The 27,802-nt window shown below is 40.7% G+C and overlaps 1 protein-coding gene across 2 annotated transcripts in view; it reads left to right on the top strand.

Moving 5' to 3' along the window:
* The first annotated feature begins 423 nt into the window (after window positions 1-423).
* Window positions 424-27,802, top strand: part of GRM8 (glutamate metabotropic receptor 8) — a 772,971-nt gene continuing 745,592 nt past the window's right edge. For both annotated transcript variants that reach the window (XM_021699435.1, XM_021699434.1), the window contains exon 1: window positions 424-933. In XM_021699435.1, coding sequence (XP_021555110.1) covers window positions 424-933 — 510 coding nt within the window. The remainder of the gene's footprint in view (window positions 934-27,802) is intronic.

The raw sequence follows: 27,802 nt of genomic DNA, 5'->3' as shown, positions 1-27,802 counted from the left end.
ACAAACAAACAAAAAAAGAGGTTCGTATAAACAGGGCTTAAAAATATGAAAAATGTAGACCCGTTGAACTGAACCATTTTTTTCCCTTCCCCTGCCCCCCCCCCCCAGGAATAATTCTGCTACAGGGCTGACTTCAAGGACGTGAATTGTTGACCTCATCCCACCTTCAGAACCTCAGCTGTTATTCTAATTTTTGCACCATTCCAGGCAAGTTGACTTTATATGGAAATAAAATGGAACCTTAGGGGTCTGATGGAAATTCACTGTGACATTCAAATCAAGAAAACTTGCTGAAACCCACAGAGCCTTTTCCCCCATGGGCCCTGATGGTAGCCTCCAGAAGGTGCAGCCTCTGGTGGTCCCCCTTCTTCTGTGGCAAGAATAAACTCTGGGTCTTGGGTTGCAACACCACCGGTGGAGAAAATGGTATGCGAGGGAAAGCGATCAGCCTCTTGCCCTTGTTTCTTCCTCCTGACCGCCAAGTTCTACTGGATCCTCACAATGATGCAAAGAACTCACAGCCAGGAGTATGCCCATTCAATACGAGTGGATGGGGACATCATTTTGGGGGGTCTCTTCCCTGTCCATGCAAAGGGAGAGAGAGGGGTACCTTGTGGGGAGCTGAAGAAGGAAAAGGGGATCCACAGACTGGAGGCCATGCTTTATGCAATCGACCAGATTAATAAGGACCCTGATCTCCTCTCCAATATCACTCTGGGTGTCCGGATCCTTGACACATGCTCCAGGGACACCTATGCTTTGGAGCAGTCATTAACGTTCGTGCAGGCATTGATAGAGAAAGATGCTTCCGACGTGAAGTGTGCTAATGGAGATCCACCCATTTTCACCAAGCCTGACAAGATTTCTGGTGTCATAGGTGCTGCAGCGAGCTCCGTGTCCATCATGGTTGCTAACATTTTAAGACTTTTCAAGGTAGGTAAAGGCATTGTCTTTCTGACCATTGTGAAAAGACAGTAAGTTGTTCTGACTCCAACCACAGGTTTAAGAAGAAAGTGAACATGGTGAAGATGTTCACAGACCTTCTCAGGGTCACCAGGTTCCTCAAATGGAGGATTCTGTGACAGGTTTATACATGTGTTGATTTAGTTAGTTTAGTTAGTTTGGATTAATTACGACTTTTTTTTCCCCCCCTGAACAAACAGGTGATAATTTCTGTGACATGTTGAGTCCTTAACATCTTGGGATATCTTCCATATTGATGCTCATTGTAAGTCAGAGCAAGTGTTTTTAGAGAGTATAATGAAATCTTAGCACATTTTTCATATAAAACATATCTGTGGTGTTTGAGATATAAGATAATTTACTTGGTGAAGCTTCTTTAAAGTGGGATGCTCTCTTATGACAAAAGTTCCTGTGTGAAGAAATAGTATTTATTACTAACATGTAGACGGGAGTGACATCCTGGGATATAATATGGCCATAAAATTTTCAGGTTTATAATAGCTACAATAGAGCAGACCCTCATTAATTCAGACTGCTCTGATGCAGACTTGGAATAATTATGTATAATTCTTACTGAGTTAAAAGTTCAAGTTATCAGGATAATTCAAGCCTTTCTGATACAGATTTGACGATCTACTACCTATAAACTGCATTAACATATTGAATAAAATTGACAAAATAATGTATGGAATAATACTTTGAAAAGTATAAAGTGCCATAAAAATAAGGTTGTTGTGACTCACCATCTTTCATTAACTTTCTCATTTTGTTTGTTAATATCTATTATGTAGTGTTCTATAATAGATAATTTTTTAAATTGAAAATACTTTTCACTGGTTTCTTGGTGGGACGTGACTTTTCCAATTTAATTTGAATTAATGAGGCTTTGTTTTATATTGTGAGAAACTGTTCCTGTGCCTATTAGATTTAAAAATATTAAAGGAATATGGAAACATTGGACAGGTGACAGCTATGGTGACAAAAATGAACAAATTGATGGAAAACTTCACAAAAAAGATGAAAGGAATTGAATCAAGGACTCTTGGTTTGGAAGATATCTTGGGGCATCATGTAGTCTGGCTCACTTTGTATGCTGGAATCCTCTTTGTAACCTACCCCTAGGTGGCTGTCCAGCTTCTGTATGAATCCCTTTAGTTTAGAGGACAGAATGCTAAGAGGCAGCTTAATGACTATTTTCAGATTGATGAAATTTTCTGAAATGAGGATGCTGCTGAGCAGAAGCTCTCTGTGTCTAAGGGGTATTGAAGAGGCACAGAATGCTGGAGACATTTGGAAGGACGTTAGGAAGAGCCTCTTGGCAATGAGAAGGACACAAGATTAAAATAGGCAGCCAAAGGTGCTCTAATTCATCATTTCTAGAATAATTTCCCTTGGGCTAGCTGACCCCTTGCCTGGAGACAAGATGAACAACAGGATTTTCCAGATGTCTCATCACATCCTGGGATCAAGAATTTCTTCCACAAGTCTCAATTCTGAGCTACATGCCATTTTGTGCTCTATGATGGTATCTAGTTTCAGCCACTTTCCCACCATCTTTTTCCTCTCTGACTTGATTTCTTTTCCCGCTTGCTCCAAAGCATCTGTTCTTTTCTGTTCTTAACTCAGTGACTGTTGCTCAACAACACCCACTTTTCTTTAATTTTTTTAAAGCTTTTAATTCTGTTAACAGTGTTCTGTTAGTTTCAGGGGTACAATATAGTGATTCAGCAACTCTGTACCGTTACTCAGTGCTTATCATGATAAGTGTACTCTTTAATCCCCATCACCTATTTCACCCATCTCCCTTCCCCCTACCTCTCCTTTGGTAACCATCACAGATAATTTATGAGCTTGTTTCTTGGTTTGTCTCTCTCTCTCTTTTTTCCTTTACAACACCCACTTTTAGAGAAGAGGGAAACCTTCATGAGGATCTTCTCCCTTCCTTCTGTTACCCTCCCCTTGTACACCAATTCTGGTTCCCATCAGTCCCATAATAATTCCTATGAATCCCTCTCCTTCCTATAGTCTAGTGGCCAGCCAAAAGTAGACATGGATTTGAGGAGTGGAGTATTGGTGATAATTGCTTATTTGAGCTTTTAAAAGCATGTTTACATTAGTTTTATACTAATAGAATCAGCTTATCTATAAAATGGGGATAAAAACATTATGTTAGGTTTTTGGATGGATTTAATGAGAAAATGCAGGTGAAAGTTTCCACCAGTATCTGCCCATGCCCTTCAACTCCTTGAGCTGCCAAAGGGACCTTCAGGCCACCTGAAGGGTGGGTTTGGTTTTTATGTAGTCTGGATCTGGCTTCCCTCTGTTCTGTTCTTCCGTCATTGACTGGCCAATTCTCTCTTTACTCTCTTGGGTAGTTCTGGAGGGACCTTATTTGTCCAGGTGGAGGAATTACCATTGACTCTTTGGGCAGAGCTCAGTGTTGCAGGTCAACCCCTAAGACAGTGGTCAGCACATGAGAGGGCTGTTCTTGCCACCCTTGACCAAATCACAGAGAGTGGGTGACTTTTAGTTAGTAGGGGGTGTTGGCTATGGTAAATATCATAACTAAAATCAGTACACTGGCACAGAGTGAGCATTTATTGTGTGGAAGCAAGTGTATTTATTAACCAAATTACTGGGGCTTGAAAAATGTGTGTCTTTCAAAAGTGAGAGAGTAGAGGTGCTTAGCCTATCTTTCAGCTGAATCTAGAACCACATGAATGTGAATTTGATAATGATAACTTTTATTGTTTTGCTACTTTAATTCATTTTGACGATTTATGTGAGACTCCAGCCAGCACTCTGCACTGGTATTAATCATGAAATGATGATAGTTATTCTTGGAATAGAAGATGTTTCACTTTATGTGTGAATGTATTCTGTTTAAACATGTATGTTGGGATTGCCATGAAATATAAGAATAGTTAGCAAAGGAATGTTTAGCAAATTAATGCATTGCAGATTGGCTTAAAATTTCTTTTTGAAAAGTAATAGTGTGATTAAGCCAAATGCTAGGACTTCAATAAAGGTGAACATTTAGGACAGTTTTTGGAGTTTGGGCCCCTTCAGGATAGAATCTAAAAAGATGCACAGATATCAATATATTGCCACTTTCCTAAATTAATGGAGTTAAAAGAAGGTAGTGCATCTTGGTTTGAAAATACACAAACAATTAAAAGTGATGATAAAGGATAAACAAGGCCTTAATTAATGAATTTACTCACTGTCCTGCTCAACAATAAACATTAGTTGAGGTCTTTAGAGTGTAGCTGGCATCTGTTTTAAAATTCTATAGAAAATACTTGTGCAAAAATTGGAAGTACTATCCAGATGTCTTAGTTCTCTTTTTTTGGACAATGCTGCTATAGCTGCCTGGCCTAAGTTGTATAGGAGACAAAGGCCTCCAGGCATTTCTCTCTTTCTTCAGCCTTGTTCTTCCTGTGGCAGCTTCTCCTGCCCTGTCTCCTTCTATGTTCTAATCGAAGCCTGGTTTCAGGAAAGGAGCTCTGTATGATCAGTCATCTGCATGGAGTATGTCTGTGTTTAAATCAGGAAGATTCTATTTTCTGCAGGATCCCTAACAGTGGGATGCAATGATTTGTGTTTGTGAAGGGGATTCAGGCATCAGTTGGAGAGGTTCATTTAGCTCCCGCAGCAGAGACTACACCTCGTGGGTGGCCACCTCCTTTGCCCAGGAGTACAGCAGGCTCTGCTCCTCTCGAGCGGGAAGAGTTGTCATTCTATTTTTGCTTCTCTTCCTATCAAAACCCAGAGACAAATGAAAAAAAGAAAATCAGCCTCTTTAACTTAGGAGGAGAGTTGGAGAGGGGGCTAGAGCTAGAAGCTGTCCTGTGGCTTCTGCCCGTAAGACCATGGATGCTCTACTAAACCAGTGGTTTTCATCCCCATGAGGTGGGCTTCATGCCCTTCTCTCTCTTATTGCCCCAGTGGGGTGTGTTGGCTTATCAAAATGACCTCAGAGGCTTTTCAAATGACAGGACCCAGGATGTGAGTATGTGTGCCTCCCCCAGCTCCCTGGGAATCATTTCTATGGATTGAAGTGTTTCACATTTCTTAAGTGTGTTGGGAGTGAAAACAAGTTGGAGAGCCACAGATGAGGACTTTAAGGATCTGAACTTTTTAGAAGCACGGCTGTGCCTTAAAACACACACATGTCATAAATGGGCTAATATGAGGGCAGTGTGGTCACTTAGGTGACTGTTTGATCCTTACAGCAAGTTAATGGTTTTAGATAATAGTGGTATCAGTTAGGAGATTGTGACATGTAACTGCAGAATAGCAAACCCAGAACTGCTTCATCCTACATATCCAGAGGTGAAAATGCCACCCCAGTGGCTCTTGTATTGCAGAGACTGATGAAAAGAGGGGCTGAGCTCTCAGAGATTGTGTAGTTTAGAAAGAATTAAAAAAGAATGAAGGGGCCTTTTGGAAATGTCGACTGGGAAGCCCATAATTTAAATTTTTTAAAACAAGTTTGAGGAATTTGCGTATGTTTTATAAAGAGCTCAGATTTTTCCCTTTTTCTAGAACATATTCCACCCCCTCCTTTAAATTAGAGCAATTCTGTTCCTCAAAACACTAATCATATACTTACTTTGAGCAAGGATTGAACATTCTAAGTTAAAAATAGCACATCAATGCTTGGAGGTAACCACTCACATTAGTGTCCATATAGATGCATCTGGGTCATAAAAGGACAGTGTCAGATATAATTTCTCTCTCTCTTGTTTTTCTAGTTAACTTTACCTAGAGAATGAACTTTCTACTCTTGAAGGATAGGGGTTAACTAGTATTTACTGTATATTTCCCAAAGCAATCAAATGAGATGTAAATTGTGGGTGGGATAATTTCTTTACATGTGGCAAGTGGTCCAGTTATAAATGGCTAAGATTGACTTTAATGTTAAGGAACCGAAGGACAGTGAAACATCCCATTACTCTGGAAGTCTTCACCTACCTTGCTGTGTTTACAAAGATATGTTTCTTTCAAGAGACTCTACTAATTGTAGCAACCACTTCCATAAAGCCAAGCATTTTTGTGAGTTATATATTGCATACAGTGGACTTTATTAACTGTAAACTTGGATGAAGTAAATCTGCCATATTCAGGCTCATCTTAGTTAGATGGACAGATATATGAGCCCAATCAATAAACTCAGCAGGAGGTAACATTTCATGTTAAATATTACTTGATGGCAAATGGATAATGGCAGATTGAAAGATAAACTCCTTAAGTCAATCCTTTGCCACGGTAGCAAGCTCTAATTTAACTTTGTGAAGAGCCCACTCACCTCAGATGAGAGATGAGGGGTACTCTCTTGTAGTGGCTCTAAGTGGGAGTATTGGGGAAGTGGGCATTGTCTATGGTCACTGGCACTTAAACTTGTAGCCAGATATAAATATTTATAAAAAAATATTTAAATATAAAATATATATGTGTGTGTGTGTGTGTATATATATATATATACACACACACACATATAAAATGCAGACTTGGTCATGTCACTTCCCTTAACATTCTTTAATGGCTACCATTAACTCCAGGATGAAGTCTGCCTCTACTTTGGGAAGTCTTTTCTTGCTTCTCTTGATGAAATTAAGTTTCTTTGTTACATGTAACAGAGCTCCACTAGGGCAGGATAATATATGAGGGCATGTATCTCTTGTTTGTTGCTGTATTTCCAGCACCTGTCATGGACCTGTCTGGGAATCCAATAAATGTTTGCCCAATGAATGAATGAATGAAGGAATGAATGAATGAACTGTATCTCTCTACCTCCTCCATCTCTACTCTCCCTCACCCCAATCCCAAACGTTGGAGATAATCTGTGTTGGGTAGATAGGACAGAAATGCAATTTTATTTATTTTACTTTTATACTCTTTGAGAATAAGGAACAGAAGGAGGAAGAAGGGGAGAAAGAAGGAGACATAGTATATTTCGGGAGTTACTATTTTCATGTGCTTCCTCATTTTCCTACAAATTCACATTTTCTCTAAACAGATTTTTAAAATAAAAAAAATAAGTAGAAGACATGAGCACATTCTCATTTTGAAAAGTTTAAGCAATGAATAAGTAAATAGTGTAAAACGGAGAGACCATTTTAATAAAATTATATACACGGACACATAATTTTATTAAAAGATCTATGTCTCGTGACTTTTTTCATGTAATGATATATCCGGGAGACATTTCCATGTTGGTTAATATAGTTCTATCTCAGTAATTTTCAACCCTGACTGCACGTTAGCATTACCTGGATAGCTTTTAAATAAATATGGATGCTCAAACTATCCAAGACTGGTGAAATTGGGGTGGAACCCTGGTATTGGTATATTTTAAATAATCGCTAGGTGATTCTGATATTTGTATAGGATTGAGAACTAGGAAGCTTTTTTTAAACAGCTACTCGGTTTTTGATTATTAGAATAGACCATTATTTATTTCATAAATCACTTAGTGATAGATTACTTCACTTTGATTTCTTAAGATCATTTATCATATGAAAAAAAGTTAAAACAATGCTAGAGGCTCATCTAAACACATTAGCTCCAGAGTGAAAAATTTGGTATGATAGGGCTCCTTTATGGAGTAACAAAGGGGCTGAATTAATGAATTACCAAAACACCTTGCTATAAGGCAGACTCACACATCACAGACTGTGGCTCTTCATGACATGAAGTAACAGAGTCAGTTTAGGGGTCATGTGCTCAAAACACTAAAGAAGCATCATGACTCTTGCTGGGTGAAGCAGATTTTTAAACTTGGGGAACTTAATCTTATTTTTCCTTAGCCGTGAACAGTCTGAAATCCTACCATGAACACTGAAGATATCTTAAGCGCTTACTTAGTGATTAATGCCTATCTTTTGAGCGTTTTAAGTAATAAGGTTGTTTTGAAAATAGTGAGGAGTCTTTCCAAGAGAATGGCTTGTGAATGGATGCTATTTATTATTTTTTCTGTTCGTGAATATTTATTAGGCAGCTCTGATATGTCAGGTTAAGGTTCATCTTCACTGTGGGGATAGAGAACGAACAAGAAAAGTCTGTGTCCTCAGGGAGTTTACATTCTGGTGGGGTAGAAAATACAAGGTATACAAACAAACGGAGACAGCCAGTGGCAATGTCATAAACTAAAGCAGGTGGGCAAAGACAGGGCATGAGCTTGGGTGGCAGGGAAGGCCTCTCTTTGAGGTCACGGTGGAATGATAGGACAAAGCCAGTCGGTAGACAGCTAGGAGAAAAGCATCCAGAGGGATCTTCCTTTTTCCCAAGCTCCCCTCAGCCCAGGTCCGGGTCTAAGAGTATCGCACAGGAAACCAAGTTCTGGGGAGTGATGCCCTCCCCTCCCTTTATTATGGAGATTTTCAGAGCCAGGGTAGACCTGATACAAGAGACTGGGATGGGAGAGGATCTGTATGGCCCCTTTTCTCCTCCTGGCTGTGGTGCCACAGGCTTCCTCTGGCCAGGGGCACAGGTCTGACTCCCTGTTTTTTGAGAAACCTGGCCGTCTCCCTCACGCAGGTGTTCTTCAAGTCTCAGGCCAAGCCAGACCCCAGGGCTGAGCAAACAGGTACGACAATGCCCTGTGCTCAGACAGGCCTCTTGGTGCCCCAGGAGCACTGCCTGTATGGGTGGGGCTTCCTGACCATCCTTCCTGACTTGAAATCCAGGTCCTTGGGAAACCCAGGGGTGGGACTGGCCGTCAGGATTTCCGAGAACATGACCTCACCAAAGAGGCTGACCCCCTTTCCCAGCAGGCTGGACAACACATTAGGAAGATGTGAGCCTGGGATGTTGCAGGAGGGAGAGGGTAGCCGTGTGGCACAGTGAGACTCCCAGGGCAGGTGGGCAGTCAGGGTTGGAGGTTTCCGGGTCCCTTCTTCCTGGCCCGGTTCACCATGTAGTGGGTAACTGTGGCCAGGTGGACGACGCTAATGAGAGACTTGAGCACCATGATAAGGGCAGTGATCCAGAGGCCCACTTGGAAAAACCCACAGAGCCAACTAAAGGTCCCTCAGAGACATTGAACAGGTGGAGGAGGTAATAGAAGAACTCATTTCCAGCACAAGGGATAAACAGAGCAGGCTTGATTACGGGCTCGAGCAGCATGCCCGTGGAAATCGTCCAGAAGTCCGCTGAGCAAGTAGGAGGAGGAGGCCCTGAGGGGGCAGCAGGGCATGAAGGAGAAAGAAACCATGGCGAAGGCAATCCAGGCATAACCTTGGGTTGGACGTGGCAGTCAGGGTGGGATCAGAGAGCCCGCCCAAGGCCCCTTGCCCTCTCATTGGGCCCAGAGCCAGGGGCAGCACTCATTGATGAGATTAGGCACAAACAGGAAGATGTTTTGGCCGTGAGGCCTCACCCTCCATCCCAGTGCCCCAGGCCATGCCAACAACGTGCAGGCCTCTGCCGCCCCCTGCCCTGGATGTGATTTATTTATTTTATATTTTTAAAAGATTTTATTTATTAGAGAAGCAGAGGGAGAAGCAGACTCCCTGCTGAGCAGGGAGCCATAAGCTGGGCTCAATCCCAGGATCCCGGGATCATGACCTGAGCCAAAGGCAGACGCTTAGTGGACTGAGCCACCCAGGTGCCCCTGGATGCCATTTATTTTTAAAGAACTCATCTGAAAACCTTTCTAGAGCATACATATATATATATGTATGTATGTATTTGTGTATATATACATACACACACAACAAACACATACGTAAGGAAAGTCCTGTGCTCTTTCTACTCATTCACCCTAAAAATTGTGGTGGTTGGTTTTAAAAAAATTTTTTTATAGACTTTATTTTTTTAAGGAAGTTTTAGGTTTATAGCAAAATTGAAAATGGCAGCGGTTTTATTTGGTTTCAGGACAGGTTTCTTCCCAGACTCTTCTGAAGATAACTTTTTGCAACCAAAGGTGTACTTTTTGGGGAAGACTTAGAATCCAAAGGCTGTCCCCTGGCTCCTGCCCAGTAGATTTCCAACTTTAGCATGCATCAGAATTACCCAGAAGGCTTGTTAGAACAGATTGCTGAGCCCACCTTCAGAATTTCTGAGTCAGTAGGTCTGGGATGGGGTCTAAGATTTTGCATTGCTAACAGTTCCCAGGTGATGCTGATATTGGCTGTTTTGCAGACCACACTTTGAGAACCACTGCTCCGTATACATCACTTGCTGGCTGGCTTAGCAAGTCAAAGTACACAAAACAAAAATGAGACTGAACAATGTTCTGTCTGGCAGCAGACTTTTTTCTTTTGACTCATGCCTGGTTGGATTTCTGTTCATATTGGTCATAATCACAGCAGCTGCTGTATGGATCTGTTTTTAATTGTGTGCCCTTTTGGAAGTTGTGTTCCTTATTAAATAATGCATAGCTCAGGAGTAATGACCAGCATAATGGTCACTTGAACATGATTCCTAAAGCAGGGTCCCTCAGATTACCACTTTTACTCATTTTTACTACCTGTGACTATAGAGCAGACTGATTTAAGGAACTTAGACTGTAAGATACACATTAATTGGGAATTGAGAATAGTAAAAGACTAAAGAGCCTATGATTTGTCTCAGCTACCAGCAATTTGTCTTCAGAAACCATGACAGCTACCTCCCGATTCCCATTATCCAAGGAGATTGCAAATAACATCCCACAGCAGTCTTAATCAATAGAGGGTCACAAGAGGCCCTTCTTTCCCCATGGTGGGGGGGGAAAAAGGGCCTATTTACCAATTTAAGTGATAGAATACACTCTCTGGCAAATGACAGAGACATCTCTTTTAGCTGTAATTAGGGATTTTCCTTATCTCTAAGCATTCTTAATAACAGAAATATACACATAATCTTTATGTATTTTAAGTACATAATGAGCACCAGGCTGATGGGGTAGGAAGGAGTCCAGGGATAGCAGCATCCAAAGCCACCTTTATCTCTTTCCAGAAAGAGGCGAATCTCTGCTGCTTTACTCCATTAGGCTCAGCAAGCTAATGGGCATGTGTTCTCAATATTGGTCATTAGTCTCCTTCCAAGACTCTCCTAGGCTTCCCCTCTGTGCTTGGGAGACTGGGTTCCTTGGTATAACATAGTCCCAGATCGCTTGGTTAGGCCCAGCTCCCGAGAGGTCACGGATCTGTCTCTGTGTCCCCCACACAGCCATGCTAGGCTGCCTGGGGATGTGAGGATGGTGATGTATTCTTGCTCCAGTTTCTCGCCTTTGCTTCCTTTCACATAGATTGAGATTAAACTCTAGCTTTCATTAGTGCTTGTACTATTTCTCACACTTTAAATCTAAGTATTTACATTGTGGCAATTCTGTAAGAGTTCTCAAAGTAGTTTATCATCTTAGCTCTGAGAATGTTTGAATTTTATAAAACAAATGGCATTTCATACTTAGGAAGATTTGTGGTGCAGGTATTTGTGGCGTATAGATATTTATCATCAGGAGCTGTCTTCAAATTATAGATTATTATAATATACTTATCTAGTGGTGCTGATACTCTTTTGAGTAAAAGAGAGTAATATGCATTATATGAAATAGGTGAAGCTCTGAAATCAGACTGCCTGGGTTCAAATTCTGATATAATGTTTACTAGCTATATTCCTTAAACAAGCTGGTTAATCTCTCTTAATCTTAGCTTTCTTATCTATAAGGACTATGTAATAATAGTACTTCCTACATAAGGTTTTAAATGAAGATAAATAAGATAAAGTGCATAGAGTCCTAAGCAAGATCCTTGGCAAATAGCACCGTAAATGTTTGCTATGGTGATGATAATGAGGAGGAAGATACTGATTACCACCATCAGTGAGATATTCATTTTGAGTTATACCTCTTTTCCAATTTCTCAACCGTTTATCCTGACTTGCCTTATTTTGTGAATAATGGCAGGTTAGCATTTAGATGTGTAGTCATTGCCCAAGAAATAACACAATAGGTCCAAATAGGCTCTGGCATGGAGCAAGGCTATCTAGTTTTTCTGAAGACTGGACATGAGACTGGGGCCTCACCAACCCCGAGCTCCAGCCAGCTGAGCTAAAAAAATAGTGGTACTGTTATTCTTTGCAAATACATGTGTTAGGTGGTAAGAGTCTGTTTTATTTAAGAAATAAAACCAAGGAGAGGATTGGATGACCCAAAGATAAGCTGTGCTAAATTTTGATGTTGTTCCAAGACCCAAACAAAAGTGCTGCTAGGATTCAACTTAAAAAAATGAATTTTTGCACCTTTGGCTTCTTTCCCAGGACCCCCAGTGTGATGGTATAAGAGGTGGAGTTGTGGTTGAGGAGAAGCAGTGGCTAGCCCCAAAGCTGGATGGCAGCCTTTAAATCTGTCTTTTGGGTTGGAATTCCCTTTCTTTTCCATGTTTTATACAGTCCCAGCATAGAAACACAGGCCCACTTTGGACAAAGAACACTACCTTTTTATTGAGGGAATAATTTTTCTTTCTCCCAGGGATGAACTGCATGACATTTATACCTACCACTTTCTGATACAAATGTCAGAAATGTAAGCACTAAAAACTCAGAGGTACTTTCTTTAGAAGTCAGATTCATTTTTGGATAACCAGAAAAATAGTGGACCTAAATATATTAAATTTGACTCACATTATGATGTATCTCTCTCCACTTTTTTTTTTTTAAAGATTTTATTTATTTATTCGAGAGAGAGAGAGAGAGAGCATGAGCAGGAGGGAGAGGGGAGAGACGTGGGGCTCCATCCCAGGACCCTGGGATCATGACCTGAGCTGAAGGCACACTGAACCGACTGAGCCACCCAGGCGCCCCTCTCCACCTGTTTAAAATGTGAATTAATTCAGTCAAACACATATCAATCATACCATGTCAGATTTTCATTCTAATCAAACATGGATAATTTACTCACATGTAAAAGGGAAAAAGAAATGATATTTTCATAATGCAGAATTCTAATGAGGTCTAGTTAGGAAGGACAGAATCCCATCAGAGTGTTTTAAGAGGATGCTGAATAGTTCTTAAACTCAGCGCTAAATCTCTTTTTTTTTTCCACCAAGAGAAGCAGAATAAGGTGAAGAAATGCCGGGTAGTATTTTCTTAATTTTAGAAATGAGGAGATTGTGGCTCAGGAATAAAATATTATTCACTTATTCTGCTTCTTTAACAGGTGTAACAGGTAGTAGTAAATCAGTCGCTCAGCAGGGATTTATTCAGCATCTCCTAGGTATATGCATCATGTTTGACACTCTAGGGAACAGCTATGAAAGTAAATATTAGGCCTTCACATTGCTTAGATCCAGTTGGGGAGAAATATGTAAAATAACAACAAACAGTATAAAGCGATATAGTTAAGAGCTATAGTGTGGTGCCAGGGTTTCCAAGAAAGGCCAACTTCACCTGAGGAAGTTGCAGTTATCAGTCAAGGCTTTGTGTGGTAATGTGGGGTTGGGCAGGACCTAGAGGGATTGGTAGAGCACATCAACCCAGAGGCCAGGAGGGGAGGAGGGCTCTTCCAGGCCTAGGGAATCCCATGAACCTTTGACCTGATGTCTGGTCCTGTTCAACTATGTGAAGATGGAAGTAAGTGAAAACCTTGTTTGTTCCTCATAGCATCTCTTTCCTGTGATAAAACCTCAAAGGATCACTTTAAGAGTCTTCTAGGAGGATTTAAAATGAGGAAGATTAGAGGGCTATTTCCCTGCTCCCATTGAATACAAAACTTCGGACCTCTGCTAAAATCCAAGCCAGTGTGTACAGAGCACCCAGAGGGCAGAATGCTAAGCCCTCAGGGTAGGCATAGCTAGAGGAGGTGAATTGCTGTGGGATTCAAGCAAGGAGCTAGTGGACTTAGGAAAAGCCTTACCCCCATCCCCCATTCTTTGCACTTTGGAAATCCATGAAACTTAAGATCCAAAATTTTTTTTTTCATTTGTCACCTGCATATATTGACTATATTATTCTCATTAAGCAGAGGTACACGATTAATTGTTGAGAGAGAAATTTAATACATTATCAGTGAATTGATTTTATTTGCCTCATTCCAATAAGGAAAACCACTGTCCTTGAGAGGCTCATACTTTCTTATTTCTATCTTCTTGACCCCAACTAAACTGGAAGTAATCGTATCTGCACTTTCTCTGTTTCACACAGTAGTCATAGATCTCAACAATGTAAAAATTTTGGGAATTTACAGTATTCTAAGTGTTAAGTGTTTTGAGTGATTTGGAAATTGGTTCTGTATTGAAAATGGCATAAATGATTATTTTTCTTCTTAATGCTGTAGTACCTTAACTTGTAATTTTTACTCTTGTAACCCAGCTGATTTAAATGGGAGCTAGATATAAGATGTTCTATTGTCTTTGAAACCACTGGGATGGAATTTTAAAGCCTTGTATTTTCCCCCCTCCGCTCGAGGAAAAGAAGATACTGGAAATTCCATTTTTAGTTTGGATTACTTTATTTCATTTATATTCATGCAGCCAAAGTACCTAGTGAAGTTTTGCGTGTGTATAAATTAGTATTTACAGGTAACACCTTGCTGAAATAAAATAGATTAGGTGGAGAATATTTTTCCCACAGCTTCCTTCTCTAATGAAAATAAAATAACCCAGCACCACTCCTTAACTGAATGGCCCATCTGTCACCTCCATGCTGCTCTGAGCCAACACTGTCTTAGGAGGAGTATGGGCCCAAGGTCTGCATGCAAAGCTGGATGGGTTTAGACACATGCCGGGAGAGTTGAGATTTGAAGCATCAGACTTATATTTACTTTTATGTATTTCTCTGAATTATGAGGAATTAAACGAAAACCTGTATTTTTAGACTATAATTACAGTTAAATTTCAGCCTCTACTGGTCAGGATTAGGCATAGCATATGATAAAAAAAAAAGATATTAAATCAGTGATCTAAAATACTGTAGTGGTCCGAGGTTGATGAATAAATATTATTTTAACACCTTATTTTTAAAGTTTAATGATGTTTAAACTAATAGCATTAATATTTCATTCTAGTAAAGTGGTACAAGTTTAGGATTTGAAGTAAAATAAATGTAAAACCTATAAATTTGCTGATCACATCTACATGATGAGAATTATCCTTAAAGAATCTATGACCTGTTAGAAAGTGGTTCTTGTGAAGGAATAAGTACATAGTTTTGCATTGTACTTTGTTTTAGGTAACTCAGTTAAATCCATTAGTGGAGTTCCACTGTTTTTAAATATCATACCCACTAATGGGCATTAAAAAAAAATGTTTCTGGAGGCTTGGTGCAAAATAGTTTATTTTTTTCTGAAGTTGTTTCTCGTAGTTCTCCTAATACTTGCCATTATGGAACCTTATAGATGGAAGTAATTTCTGAGATCTTCCATTATAGTTTTTCATCCAAAGCAGAATCTAATCTACTAAGACGTACATAGTGATTCAGTGGTACGTAGTGATTCAGTGGTACGTAGTGATTCAGTGCTGCCTTTTGGTCCTCTTAACTGTGTTAAATATGTCTCCACCCAACCCCCCTCTAGAATATAATGTTCTTGACAGCAAGAAATATGCCTTATCCATCTTTATGTTCCTGAGAGTACCTGGCCATGGTCCTTGGCACGTAGTAGGTACCAAATCAAAGCATCCTGAACTGATTTAACACTGTCAGTGATGGGATGCTAATAATCTCACAAACTGGCCCACTCCATTTTGTAATGGCATTAATTTTTTTCTTTATTCTGAACTGAAATTTTTCTCTCCCTTGAATAGTTTTAAGAATGGTTTTAGTTCCAGAAAGGGGAAGCCCATCTTAGCCAGTTGGAATCCTGGTGCTTAAGAGGGGAGCAGATGTCATGGCCAGTAGCTTCTACCCATTGGCCCTGCTCCTGTCTTCTGATGCATTTCTTTTTCATGAGACACACAGTCCTGAGTCTTGAGTTCTTTAGGCTGAAAATTCCTATTGCTTTACCTGCTCCTACTAGTAACAGCACAAGAGCTAATGTTTGAAAGCTTCTTATATACCAGGAGCTGTGCTAACCACTTACATGCCTGATCTTATTTGATCACAGTTCCATCAGATAGGTATGGTTTTCAGATGAGAAAATGAGACTTACGTAACATGGAAAGTAAGTGGCCACTGGGTGTTATATGTAAGTGATGAACCACTAAACTCTACTCCTGAAACCAGTATTACACTATATGTTAACTAGGATTTAAATAAAAATTTGAAAAGGAAAAAAAAAAAAAAGTAAGTGGCCAAGCCATACTCAAACCTTGGTCTGACAATGCAAGAGTTCATGCTTTGAACCACTGGTTTGTATAGCCTTTCATACAGTATGATTTTAAATCTTTCTGTTATGGTTTCCTTCCCCTGAACACAATCCTGCTGTTAGTTTAACCCTGTTCTAAGTTAAATCCATTTTTTCCTTGCTATTCTAAAAGATTGCCTTTGAGCACAAGAGTTGTCACACAGGACTTCAGCTCTGTAAGCCTTACACTGTAAGCCTCAGTGTGGAATGTCTGGAATGGCAGATGGGCTGGCCAGCACATCCTCAGTGGGCAGTGGCCTCAATACAAGGATTGAGTCTGACTGCCCATGACCCCATATGGCTTCTCTGCTCCTGGAGTGGCCACACAGTTCCCCGGGAAATGTTGGGAAACGTGTACTCCTTTAGCAGTGTTGATGGGAGCTTTCTATTGTTACAGATGTTTTCCAAGGAGTATACTGAGTGGAAAGAATTTATATTATTATAGATGGCCAGAGCACTTTATGTATCAGCAAGTTTTCCATGGAAGGACTAATGTATCCAAAATTATTCTTTGAAGTTAATGGCAGGATGTGGTAAAACTACTTAGACTTCATAAAAACAATGAGAACATCAAAATATATACATGTGGTTTGCACCTACTCCTTTCCCAAACTAAAATAGGACCCATGACAGCGTTTCCTCAACACATGGGATCAAGTTCTAGATCAAATGCAGAGATGATAAAATGAGCATATTTGTATTAAGGTTCTTTCATTTACTCCTCATTTCCATTGGGTCTAGTTTAGAATGGTTGGGTAGGGTTATTGGGACTAAAGTTTGTGTGATATTATCAGTGTCAGAAAAACAGACAATACATTTTCACACTATGTGGGGAGAGAACAGAGTTCTAATTCTATTTCCTGTACCTTGGCAGAGGAAGAGAATTGGGTTCTTTTAGCCACTTTTGGGGACAGACTTGGGCAGCAGCCCCACTTATCCATCAGTTAACCGGCCCCAGAGCCTCCCAATGCAGCTGCTGTGCATTCACTGTCACTCTACCCACTCACCCCTTTTTCCCTCCGGTAACCTGCCTCATTATTCCACCCCAAGGCTTCTTTAACCCAGCTAGGATGTGTTTGGTTATACCTTTACTTTGAAAACACTTTTGATCTTTTTAGAATTCCTCTTGATTTTCCTATTAGATAAAAACAGCTTTTTATATCTTTTGTTTCCATGGTAATGGATTCCAGAACTACTTGAGAAAAGTACTAGCTCCATGTGCCAGCGGAAAGTTGGAGCATCGTGGCCCTAACACAATAAAAACCAGCGCACCTGTAAGAGGAGAGTGAGCTGAACCACAGTCATGAGATGATGTGAACATATTTAAAATGAAATAAAAAGTGAGTCCTGCATTGCAGGCAAATGGTTTGGGAGCATTAGCATGAAATTTAGTGTTTACTGATCAGCTCAGGGCAGAAAGAACTAAGCCCACTTGAGGCATTAATTTCAAATTTAACAGTATATAAGAAGCCATAGAACCCCATTTCTGAATTTTCAGAAACCTTCGAAGATTTTGCAAGGGCCAGTTCTGCCCTTGGGAAGCTGGAGGAGGATATAGGCCGAGGAGAGCCTTCCTTGGGCTCTTTGCCTTTTGGTGAAAGGAAGATTGTTTCTGAAACCTTAAGGGAGTCTACTCGGTATTGTCGGCAAATGTGTCTAGTAACCTGGGGTACGGACTAGAACTCAATAGAAAAATATGTTAGAGTTGGCCAAAGGCAGGGCAAACATAAAAAAACAGATATTTTTTCTGGAAAAAATAGAGCTACTTTTTATGAATAGTCTTAGATTTCTGAGTATGTGGAAGGAGAAGGAATAATCAGATTTTTGAGGTCAAGCCTGACTCTGCCCCTACAACGCTGCTTTTTGTTATAAGGGGGAGGAATGAAAAGGAAGAAAGAAGGCAGAGGGAAGAAAAGAGGAAGGGAGTGTGAAAAGGAAGATCAGAGGTGTGTGCCAAGTTGATCGTGCCTATTTGGAAGGAGAGAATGAATCAGAGCCCCTTCTTTCCTAATGTGGATTCTAATATTTAAAATTTAAAATTACGCTTGCCATTATTGAAGATATTAAGATGCTTTTATGTTGAACTGATTAAAATTACATTTGGAATAATGAATGACATGTAATGTACAAATACCCTCCCAGACACCTTTAAAAAATTTTTTTTAAAGCATAAAAATTATAAACAACTGTAATGGAAAGTTTTCAGAAGCGGTCTTCTAGAAGACAAAGGGTTGGGGGATCAGGAGCCCAGGGCCAGCAGATCCTATGAAATGGTTTACTAATAAGATTGGGGCTCCTCACCTGCCTGGAAGGATTCAGGACAACTGCTTCTAATGAAATTAAAGGGATGTTGAACTACTCTAGAACTCAGTTTCATTCATTTCTTTTTAATAATCCAAGATTGAAGATGCCTGCTAATACAGGTCTTTTATATATCTGGTAGGGAGAGTTTACCAAGGCTGATTTTGAATTTAGCTCATTTCTTTGAGCATTTGGAGCAGGGATTCAAATGATCATACTTGTTTCTTCCTCTTGTCCAGACCTTCACCAGACCTTCATCAAAGCCACCTTAGTTCCATTTTTTGTTTTTTGTTTTTCCCAGCAGCATGGGTTGCACACAAAGTGGGGCTTTTGCCTTTGTAATTGGAATGTAAATGTACCACCCTCTCTAAGGAGGGAGTCTCCACTGTGCTGAAGGTTAGCTGAGACCCAACGCTTAGCAAGGAGTCCCTTCCGATGTGAAGGCAGGTCAGCCTGCTGGCTTTGAAAAGAGCCTTCCATGATTACCAGTACAAGCATTCACCAACCCACTGTACTTCCTGAGGAAAAGCTCTGTGGAATTTCCTGGCAGGTTCCTTTCTTTGTCTCCACCCCAAATGTGTACCCAAATAGCAGACAGACTACTCCTCTGTGGAAAAGGTCTAGTTAGCTCCAGAGTGATCCTGGTGTAAGAGATGGAGATGCCTCCACTGCTCCCACTTTCTCCTCTTTAGTCTCTCCTTTGCCCTTTTCCTGCTTTCCTGGGAGTTACTTGAACATTTTATAGAATTCCATTTTAATTTAGAGTGCTGTTATTTTGATTTGATTTGTATTTTAGAGTATGTCTCTTTAAAAAGCTTTTCTTTATGGTTCTACGTATAATATTTATATATACATAATTTATCACAGTCTACCAGTGTTGACATTTTACCAGTTCTATTGCAGTATAGGAACTTATATCCCTTTACCCTCCCCCTTTTATGATTGTTTTAAATATGACCTCTGTGTACCTTGAGAATCATAATAGACAGTGTTACGATTTTTGCTTTAATCATAAACCATATTTAAAAAACTAAAGCGAAGTGAAGTCTGTTTTATTTACCCATATTTTTGCTCTGCTGTTCTTTTTTTCCTGATGTTCCAAGATTCCTTTTTTTTTTTATTTTTAATCTTCTCCTTTCTGTTTAGAGACCTGTCTTTAGCCATTCTTTTAGGATAAGTGTGTTAGTTTTCCTTCATCTGAGAATATCATTCCTGAGGAATATTTTCTCTAGACATAGAATCCTGGGTTGATTGTCCTTTTCTTTCATTACTTGAAAACTATAGCACCACTTCCTTCAGGCCTCCTTGATTTCTTATGAGAAATCCTTTGTCATTCCATTTGTTTCCCCCTTATAGCTAATGTATCATTTCTCACTGGCTACTTTTCAAGATTTTTATCTCTGTCTTTAGTTTTCAGAAGTGTGATTATGATGTGTCTTGGTGTGGATTTCTGTGTTTATCCTGTTTGATGTTCACTGAGATTCTTGGGTCTGTCTTTTGCCAAGTTTGTGAAGTTTTCAGCCATTATTTCTTTAAATATTTTTTCACCTCCTTCCTCTTTTCCCTCTCCTTCTGGGAGTCAGATGATCTAAATTTTAGATCTTTTCTTATAATCCCACAGGTCTCTGAGACTCTGTTCTTTTTTTTAAATCAGTGTACTTTCTCCCTATTGTTTTCGATTGGGTAATTTCTGTTTTTCTATCCTCAATTCACCAATTCTTTCTTCTAGCCTCTCCATTTGCTGTTAAGCCTATCCATTGAGTTTTTTTTTTTTTTTTAATTATTTCAGTTATGGTATATTTTAGTACCCAAATATCCATTTGGTTCTTCTTTGTACCCTATTTCTTTGCTGAGAATTCTTACTTCTTTGCCAAATCTTTCTAGTTTTTTATTTGTTTCAAGAATGTTTATAATTGCTTATTGAAGCTGACACCACTCTGGCTGTGGCGGGGGGGGGGCTTGACACTGCTCCACGTGACCTCCACTGACACTGCTAGGGGTTGGCACTGCTGAGTGGTGATGGTAAAGTCCTGAGTCTCCACTGGGCTCTTCTGATACCACCTCAGCGAAGGATTGCGGTCAGTAGAGATGAAAGTCCAGTCTCCCCATTCAAGCTTCTCTAAAATCATTGTGCTCAGGGTGTTGGGATACGTTATTATCATCTAGGCCTTTTCTGGTGTGTCAGGGGTGGGACTAAAGTTTTTTCTGCAGTGTTTGGCTGGAGTAGAGTGATTATTATCTAAAAGTTTTCTATCTAAAGGGGCTAGGCTACTCCTTTCCTGGTTCTTTGGAGAGAGGGGCATTTTATTTTTTTCTATGCCTATTATAATTTCCAGGTTGTTGGATTCTCTAGTATCTAGTCTAAAATATATGAGGAAAAAAGAAAATCTAGGAACTAACCACCGTGTTATTCCTTGGATCGTCAGGTCCTTAACCTTCTTGACTTCTCTTTATCTTTCAGAGTCTTCTTATGTTTGTTCTAGATGTAATGTCCATGGTTTTTAACTATACCTGAGGGAGGAATAGGGAACAGTATGTTTACAACTTCTTCCTGTTAGACTTCCTTTTGATCCTTATCTTTATCCATTCCAGACACCCTTTGGGTTGTTTCACTCTCTCAGGGTCAGAGAATGTAGTATAATTTTGAGAACATCCAGTAATTCTGTAGGAAACCTGGCTTGGAACAGGAATTGCAGGATGGAGCCAGCCTCAAGCACTGCAGCAATGGCACGACATTTTGGGGGAAGAGGCCCAATCACATACTTTGTGGTTAGATGAATCTGGGTTCAAATCCTGTTTCTACCATGTAATTGTTACATAACACTGATACGTTTTTTACTCTCCTTGAACCTTGTTGTGTCTACCTGTTGTGAGTAGAAGTGGAATATTTCTGGTGCCTGGTACATATTAGGTGTTATAAAAGAAACGCTATTATTGCTATGAAGCTGGTTATATGTTCTCTGGATATTTTGTCAATAATCTGACCTCTACCAGGAGAGAAACAAGTCCAAACTCAGGAAGCTGTTTTATGTAAACAAGTCATAGTTAAATGATCTCCAGAAATGATGTCTTTCTGTCCCAAATACTGCATCCAGTAAGAACATCAGTTACAACATGGAGCAAGCGCAGTGATTCCTCTATGGAAGTGGACTAGAATAATTTCAAAAGCAATGGCTGGCTTGTTGTTAAAGTTAATGCTGTGATGAGATCCCCATTCTCCATTTAAAAGATTTGACAATGCAAGAAGCAAATTAAGGGACCTTGGGGAAGGTTTCTCTGCTCCCTAAGGAGCAGAACTGGAAGAATGAGTCATTGATAGTATTTTTAGGCAATGTTCTGTTGCTGATAACCTCAGCTTGATTGTTTACTGACTTCAGAATATGTCTTTTAGCGCCTAGCTACAAGTCAGGTGAGAGCTGAGAGGGCAGGAAGGAGGGTGTTGGCTTTTCCCAGGGGAAGAGTAGATTTCTAAACTGGAAGGGACAAGCTTTATGAGTAACTGGATTTAATGTTGTTGGGCTCTAGATAAAGATAGTCCATGGAGGCCTTTTGACCATTGTGGAGACTGAGCTGATATGCCAGCTTGGAACACTCATGGGGAAGTGCAGCGTCTGGTTAGTGTCCCCAGACAGGAGATTCTTATACAAGTGATTTATTAAAAAGCATTCTCAGGAGAAAGGATGTGCTTTCAGGGGAAGCCTAGGGTCAACCTAATCCCATGGGATGCTCTGTAACATCAATCACATCAGAATCTAATCTGTCTTGAGGTGCAGAAGTGGGGATTTGATATCTTTGCACCAATCAGTTCTCAGCTAGGGACAGCCTAGCCCTGCGTTAGAGTAATTCTCAGTCACCTTTGGGCAAGGTGGCTCTATCACCCAAGGTCAGTTCTCTGGGGAAAGTTACAGGTGTGAGGGTAGCAGTAGCATTAGCAGCTGCTGGAAGAGGGATCCCTGGGAATATGGGCATGCTTAACAGGGCTCATCATGGCACCAGGTAAAAACCGTTGGCTTGCATAACAGAAGGCCTGGCTTCTACGTCCTAATTTGCTCTGTGACCTTGAGCAAATCATTCAGTCTCTCTGCTTGTAAAAAAGGATTGGCAAAGGTGTACTCTTAAGGCCTTGCTGACTCAGATGAGTTGATTGAGAACATTAGATTTCATAAGACCTGGGCTTGCTGGCCAGTGGTCCATGGAAACAAAACCTTCAAGAAGACAAAGGAGGCAACTGTGAGGTTATTGCCACATAGCCTGAAACCTAGGGAGGCATCTGTGGGGGCCTGGAAGGGACAAGGGTTTCTTACCTTGGGGGCTAGGACCTGCACAGGCCTCGCGTCAGGGGAGGAAGAGCTGCATGGTTTGGTGACCAAGGGGACAGCAAGGAAGTCCACATTAGAGAGTGGATTCTGGGTGGAGTGAAGGCTCCTTGCTTCTTGTCTAAGTGGTTGCAGTGGGAATCTACTCTAGTTAGAAGTTTAAATAAATGCATTTAGTATCTGGACTTCAATTTCTTATATTTTGTAAACTTTTTTTCCATCCCTCTAATAAGAGCCCTTTTCATAATTTGATTACATTATTAGTGACATTTTACAATAATTCTTTGACACATTATTGCAGTTTGTATGCTGGTTAGGGGAAGAGGCAGTTGCTTCTATATTTTCGTATGTGCCCATAGGCAGAAACTGGACAGCTCTAGGGAGTAGTAGGAGCAGGTGAAGTTGGGGTTGGGGTGGAGTGAAACCTCAGTAATGTCAGTCCTGGGGCTCTCTCAGGATAGCGGAGCTCCTCCCTGTAATGCAGACAGTTTCCTTCTGTAGGACAGAGGTTTCTAATGAGGATATTTTATTGTAACATGACACAAGCAGTTGATACTTTGCCATTACCCTTGTTGAAATATGGCATAGATTCTGTGTTGGTCCCTGAAACTGCTTGGTGGTTTCAGGAAATTACAGGTCAACATCCAACAAAACAAAACTTTCCTCATGCAGGTCTTTTGATTACAAAGCTTTTACCACTCTCAAAATTTAGCTCATCGTGGATACCCTCCAGGCTGGAAATGCCTTCACTGTGGAGTGGAATCTCAAACCAAATTGATTGGCTTCATAGTAGGTTAGGAAGAACCCTTCAGCTGGCATTGTTTTGAGGCATGGTCACCTATGTTGGGCTTTCACCAAAAGCCAAGCATTGATTGTCTGGAGTTGGATGTTTCTAAGAAGTTTTTAAGCTTGGCTAATTTATTAATAAAAATACTGCATTCTTATGGGACCAGTATCTTTCCCCCATTTTTCAAAGGGTTCTGCAGCTGAGAAAGCTTCAGTCCCTTTCAGAGGGAGGAAGGTCTCAGCTTGGTGCAGCATAAGGAAATTCTGCCGAGGAGTGAGCTGCTTGTTTGCGTGGGTCTTGCTACATTTGGGAGTTGCTTAGTAGATTGGCTTTTCCAAAGGAGAAGTCAGTTTATAGCCTGGTCAGCAGATCCGTCTGTGGTCTCCTGGGGGCTCGTGCACCTCAGATGTCTCATCTCCTCTGGGTGGAGGTTTTGGGATGGACATGGAAGCTCACAGGCATATTATTGGATTTGCGTGAGGATAGTGCGGCAGTGCTGCTTTTTCTGCTGACTCTCCTTTCTCGGGGCTCTTGAAATATCTGTGTTCATAAATAGTGGCTTATTTAAAATTCAAGGCAAAACTGTAAAAATAGTTTCATTTAGAAAGAAAGATTAATAATTTTAAGTACCTCCTTAGGAGATTTAGTAAAAACACAACATACGAAATCCTTTTTGCCATGGAAGAAAAAAGTCTTACTGTGTTTCTATATTTCAGTCTTGCAGTTGTTGATGTTTTAAGGATGAAACTTCTGTGGCTGAGATGTCACCTGGACAGATATCACCATTTGCGACTAATGATGATTGATGGTAGTCAAAAAAGTTCTTCTCTGTCAAGAGGGCACTTGGAAGGCAGGTTATAAAGAGCAGTTCTCACCATCTAAAAGCGTTTGTTATCACTCATGCTTTGATGCAGCAACACATTGTAGTTCTCGGCATAATGAGAGCCAGGTTCCAGGAGTTACTGCTGCAACCAACTCTTACCTGCCAAACTATAAAGACAAACTATTTTGAGGATTAAAGGATGGAATTCCTTTGTGCTTTGTTGAAGCAGAACTGAAAGGTTTATAATGACAGACAGACTCATTAGGAGGCATGAAAGAAAAAGCAGCAGCAAGGCTGAAAGTGTCCTGTGCTAGAAAGGAGTTGACGCCCTTTGAACATTTAAGTTCAAATAATGTGCCGTCCTTTACCTCCAGAGAGCACGCTACTGACCCACTGTTGGTGGAGCGTGGGCTATGGGTTTTCCAGCAGAGGGGATAGATTTTCTTCAGATCTGTCTCCTTATACTTGCCAGAGATCTCCTCTGGGACCAGTAACAGGCACTGAGGAGTCCGAAAGCTGGCGAAAGGGGAGGCTGGATCGTAATGGTGAATGCTTATTGAGTGTGTTTGATGTGCCAGGCTTCCTTCTAAACAGTTGACATGAATCACCTCAATTATTCTTCACAAGCAACCGTCTTATGGAGTAGGATTGCTTAATAGTCTCACCTTACAAATGGGGAAGTTGAGGCTAAAGAACTTGTCCAAGGGCACACAGCTAGAAATTGGTGCAGCTGGTATTTGAACTCATCATGGATCATGCTAGGGCAGCAGCTCTTAAGCACCATAACCTGCTATAGTCTAGTTAGCGATTGAGAACATGGATTCTGGAGTCAGAGAAACATGGGCTCAAATCCTGACTCCCTCCACTGATTGCTCCTTGAGCTTGGGTAGGTGACATAACACAGTTGGGGCAAGAAAGGAAGTCAGTCAGAGAAGCCTGCTACAGATCATGGCATGTAATAAGCACTCAATAAATGCTAACCACTATTATTGCTAACATTTCGTTTTTGCCACAGAACAGAGTGAAGCTAAGAGGTGGTGGTTCTGCATTTGCATTGACATGGATGGAACTGCAGGGTATTATGCTAAGTGAAATAAGTCAAGCAGAGAAAGACAATTATCATATGGTTTCACTCATATGTGGAATTTAAGGAATAGTACAGAGGACCATGGGGAAGGGAGGGAAAAAAGACTGGGAAGAAATCAGAGAGGGAGACAAACCATGAGATACTTTGGACTCCAGGAAACAAACTGAGGGTTACAGAAGGGGGCGTGGGGGCTGGGTAACCCGGTGATGGGTATTAAGGAGGGCACGTATTGTGATGAGCACTGGGTGTTATACACAACTAATGAATCGTTGAACACTACATCAAAAACTAATGATGTAAAGATACGTTGGCTAGGTGAACATAATAAAAAAAAGAGGTGGTGGTTCTGTACTTGAGAGTGCCTAAGAAAGAAATTGCCTGTGATATATTTAAGAATAGGTACAAGAATATACCTGTAATGAGAGTTACTATTCTTATTAATAGATTTCTGGGCTCCGCTCATGACTTCTAATTCAGTTGGGTCTGGGGGAATGGTGGGTTGCTGGACCCAGGAACCCGAATTTGTTTCTCTTGTCTTTCTTTAAATTTTTAATTTTAATTCCATTGCTGTTAATGTACAGTGTTATATTAGTTTCAGGTGTACAGTATAGTGATTCAACAATTCTGTAATTACTCAGTGCTCATGGTAAGTGTACTTTTTAATCCCCATCACCTATGTCACCCCCCCCCACCCACCTCCCTTCTGGTAACCATCAGTTTGTTCTCTAGAGTTAAGAGTCTGTTTCTTGGTTTGCCTCTCTCTCTCTCTTTTCCCTTTGCTCATTTGTTTTGTTTCTTAAATTCCACATATGAGTGAAATTGTACAGTATTTGTCTTTCTCTGACTTATATTGCTTAGCCTTATACTCTCTAGCTTCATCCATGTTGTTGCAAATGGCAAGATTTCATTCCTTTTTTATGGCTGAGTAATATCCATTGTGTGTATATATACCACATCTTTATCCATTCATATATGGATGGACACTTGGGTGGCTTCCATAATTTGGCTATTGTAAATAATGCTGAAATAATGCTTGAATTGTTGTTGTATCTTTTGGGTAAATACCCAGCAGTGTGATTACTGGATTGTAGGGTAGTTCTGTTTTTAACTTTCTGAGGAAGCTCCAAACTGTTTTCCATAGTGTCTGTATCAGTTTGCATTTCCATCAACGGTGCATGAGGGTTCCTTTTTCTTCACATCCTTGTCAACACTTCTTGTTTCTGTGTTTTTGATTTTAGCCATTCCGACAGGTGTGAGGGGATATCTCATTGTGGTTTTGATTTGCATTCAGGAACCTGAGTTTTTTTCATTTTTTAAGTTAACATACAACGTATTGTTTGTTTCAGGGGTACAGTGATTCATCAGTCTTATATAACACCCAGTGCTCATTACAACACATACCCCCCCAGTGGCCATCACCCAGTTACCCCATCCCACCACCCCTCTCCCCTCCAGCAACCCTCAGTTTGTTTCCTATAATTAAGAGTCTCTTATGGTTTGTCTCCCTATCTGGAACCTGAGTTTTTAAAAAGAACTTTAGGTGATATGGAACAAGTGGTCTGCAGATGTCATGTTGTGAAGCTCTGTGGTGTAGGAATCACAGACCTGAGTCGGCCTCCTGCTCTGTGCCCATCCTGGTGAGGCTGGCTGGCCATAGGCATTTTGCATAACAAGGCTTTAGAATTGACCAAAATCCAGAGCTGCATTTCATAATTGACTTATGCATTGAGCCATAATCAAACAATGGACTGGAACACAGATACTCTGTGGACTCTCTCTTAATCATTAAAAACCAAAAATAAGCCACACACAAAATTTAACCATTAAAAGGACTTGTGTTTCACAGTGTCGGTATTGGCAATTTTATAATGGATGCTGGAGCAAGCACAGGAATCACTGATGGGTGTTGAGGGCTGGGGTGGGGGTGGGGCCTTGGAGATTCTCGAGTCACACCCTGATCAACCAGATGCTGACACCGAGGACGGAGGGAGAAGCAACTCGATTATAAATTGCAAAGTTTGTTGGCAGCGAAGTCCACAGTAGGATACTCTGGCCACCTCTGGATGAGGGGCCACACTGGAACCCTTTGGGAAGTTCTACAGTCTCTGAATTTAGGGTGACAGCATAAAGGAGGGAGGAGTCTCTCATCTGCTTGCCACTGCGTGAGGTCTTTTCCTGTCCGGATGCTTTTTTGCCACCATGTCTAGCCAGCATCTACCCACTCATTCTTTAGGGTCTTTTGTCAGCTGCCTTTTCTGGG

Source organism: Neomonachus schauinslandi, chromosome 12, assembly GCF_002201575.2.
Source record: "Neomonachus schauinslandi chromosome 12, ASM220157v2, whole genome shotgun sequence".
NCBI lineage: Eukaryota > Metazoa > Chordata > Mammalia > Carnivora > Phocidae > Neomonachus > Neomonachus schauinslandi.
This window is presented reverse-complemented; position numbering and strand designations above follow the sequence as displayed.